At 66.6% G+C, this 1268-nt stretch overlaps 1 protein-coding gene across 1 annotated transcript in view; it reads right to left on the bottom strand.

Annotated features, from left to right (window-relative positions):
• COL11A2 (collagen, type XI, alpha 2) overlaps positions 1–1268 on the bottom strand; it is a 16488-nt gene that overhangs the window by 10056 nt on the left and 5164 nt on the right. The window contains exons 7-13 of the mRNA XM_010569922.1: positions 1206–1259; positions 1061–1105; positions 809–862; positions 675–719; positions 415–468; positions 234–278; positions 58–111 (exon numbers count right to left, since the gene is read on the bottom strand). Coding sequence (XP_010568224.1) covers positions 58–111; positions 234–278; positions 415–468; positions 675–719; positions 809–862; positions 1061–1105; positions 1206–1259 — 351 coding nt within the window. The remainder of the gene's footprint in view (positions 1–57; positions 112–233; positions 279–414; positions 469–674; positions 720–808; positions 863–1060; positions 1106–1205; positions 1260–1268) is intronic.

Genomic DNA, 1268 nt, shown 5'->3' with positions numbered 1-1268 from the left:
GACAGTGCCCAGGAGTGGGGTGACACTGTCCGGGTGTGATGGGGGGGATGTACTCACAGGGGGTCCGTCGGAGCCGGGCATGCCGGGCAAACCGGGTTTCCCTTGGGGACCCTGCGGAGACAGAAACCGGGGTGAGCACCGGCAGCGAGGGAGGGGAGCAGCCTCATGTGTTCCCCCCCCCGCCACTCCCAGTTCCCTTCACACCCCCCCCAGGTTCAGGACCCAGCACCCACCTTCTCTCCAGGAGGTCCCATGGCACCTTGTGGTCCTGGGAGACCCTAAAACACAGAGATGGGGGGTGAGTGTTACCTCCCTGTGCCCCCCTACTCCCACCAATGGGGCCCTCCCCCATCTTGCTCCAGGGGGAGGGAAGCTGGGGGTGGTCCGGCTGCTGGCTGAAATGGGGGTGCTCACCTGCGTTCCTGGGGTCCCCTGCTGACCGGGGGGTCCGGGCTCCCCTTGCGGCCCCTGGGACAGTCAGAGACAGTGGGTCAGTGCTCAAGGACCCCATTGGGGACATGCCGGTGTCCCCAGTGGGACATGACTTGTCCCCAGGGGGGTATCGTGGTGGGGATGGGCACCCCACAGAGGGACACTGGGGGGACACTGCTGCGGGGAAGCTCATGGCACCCAGGTGGGATGAACTGGCCGCTCCCCCCCGTCCCCGAACTCACCAGGTTCCCCTTGGGACCGACGGGACCGTCCATGCCACGCACACCCTGCAGAGGAGATGGGTGCTGAGGTGGGGGACACAGGGCACAGCGGGTTTGGGAGGGGACGGGGATGAGGGTCTTACTATGGCACTTACCGGGGGGCCAGGGATTCCTGGGGGGCCTTTGGGACCGAGCAGACCTCTGGGTCCCTGTGAGGTCAGATGGGGCATTAAGGGGGCACCCAAGGCGGGGGGGGTCTTTTCTCCCCAAAGTTGTGGGAGTGTGATGTCCCCCCCACCCCAGGATCATGGCAACATCCTGGAAGGGCCCAGCGGGGCTGTGGCACTGCTTCGTCCCCGCTCTTCAACCTCCGCAAGACCCCCCCCTGTGGGTGCAAGACCCCGTACCGCTTCTCCGGGGAGTCCTCGGGGTCCCACCTCTCCATCGTCACCCTGCGGAGGGAGAAGGGGGGCCATAAGTGGGGACAGCGGGGGATTGAGGGGGGGTCCAGGCTGTCCCACCCCGGTGGTCCCTACACCCTGAGCCACTCACCCTCTCGCCATCCTCACCGGGGGGTCCTGGCATCCCCTGCGAACCAGTTTCACCCTACGGGAC

The sequence above is a fragment of the Haliaeetus leucocephalus genome, unplaced genomic scaffold, assembly GCF_000737465.1.
Source record: "Haliaeetus leucocephalus isolate CR32 unplaced genomic scaffold, Haliaeetus_leucocephalus-4.0 Scaffold282, whole genome shotgun sequence".
Lineage (NCBI taxonomy): Eukaryota > Metazoa > Chordata > Aves > Accipitriformes > Accipitridae > Haliaeetus > Haliaeetus leucocephalus.
The sequence above is the reverse complement of the archived record's forward strand: the minus strand, read 5'-3'. Positions and strand labels throughout refer to the sequence as shown.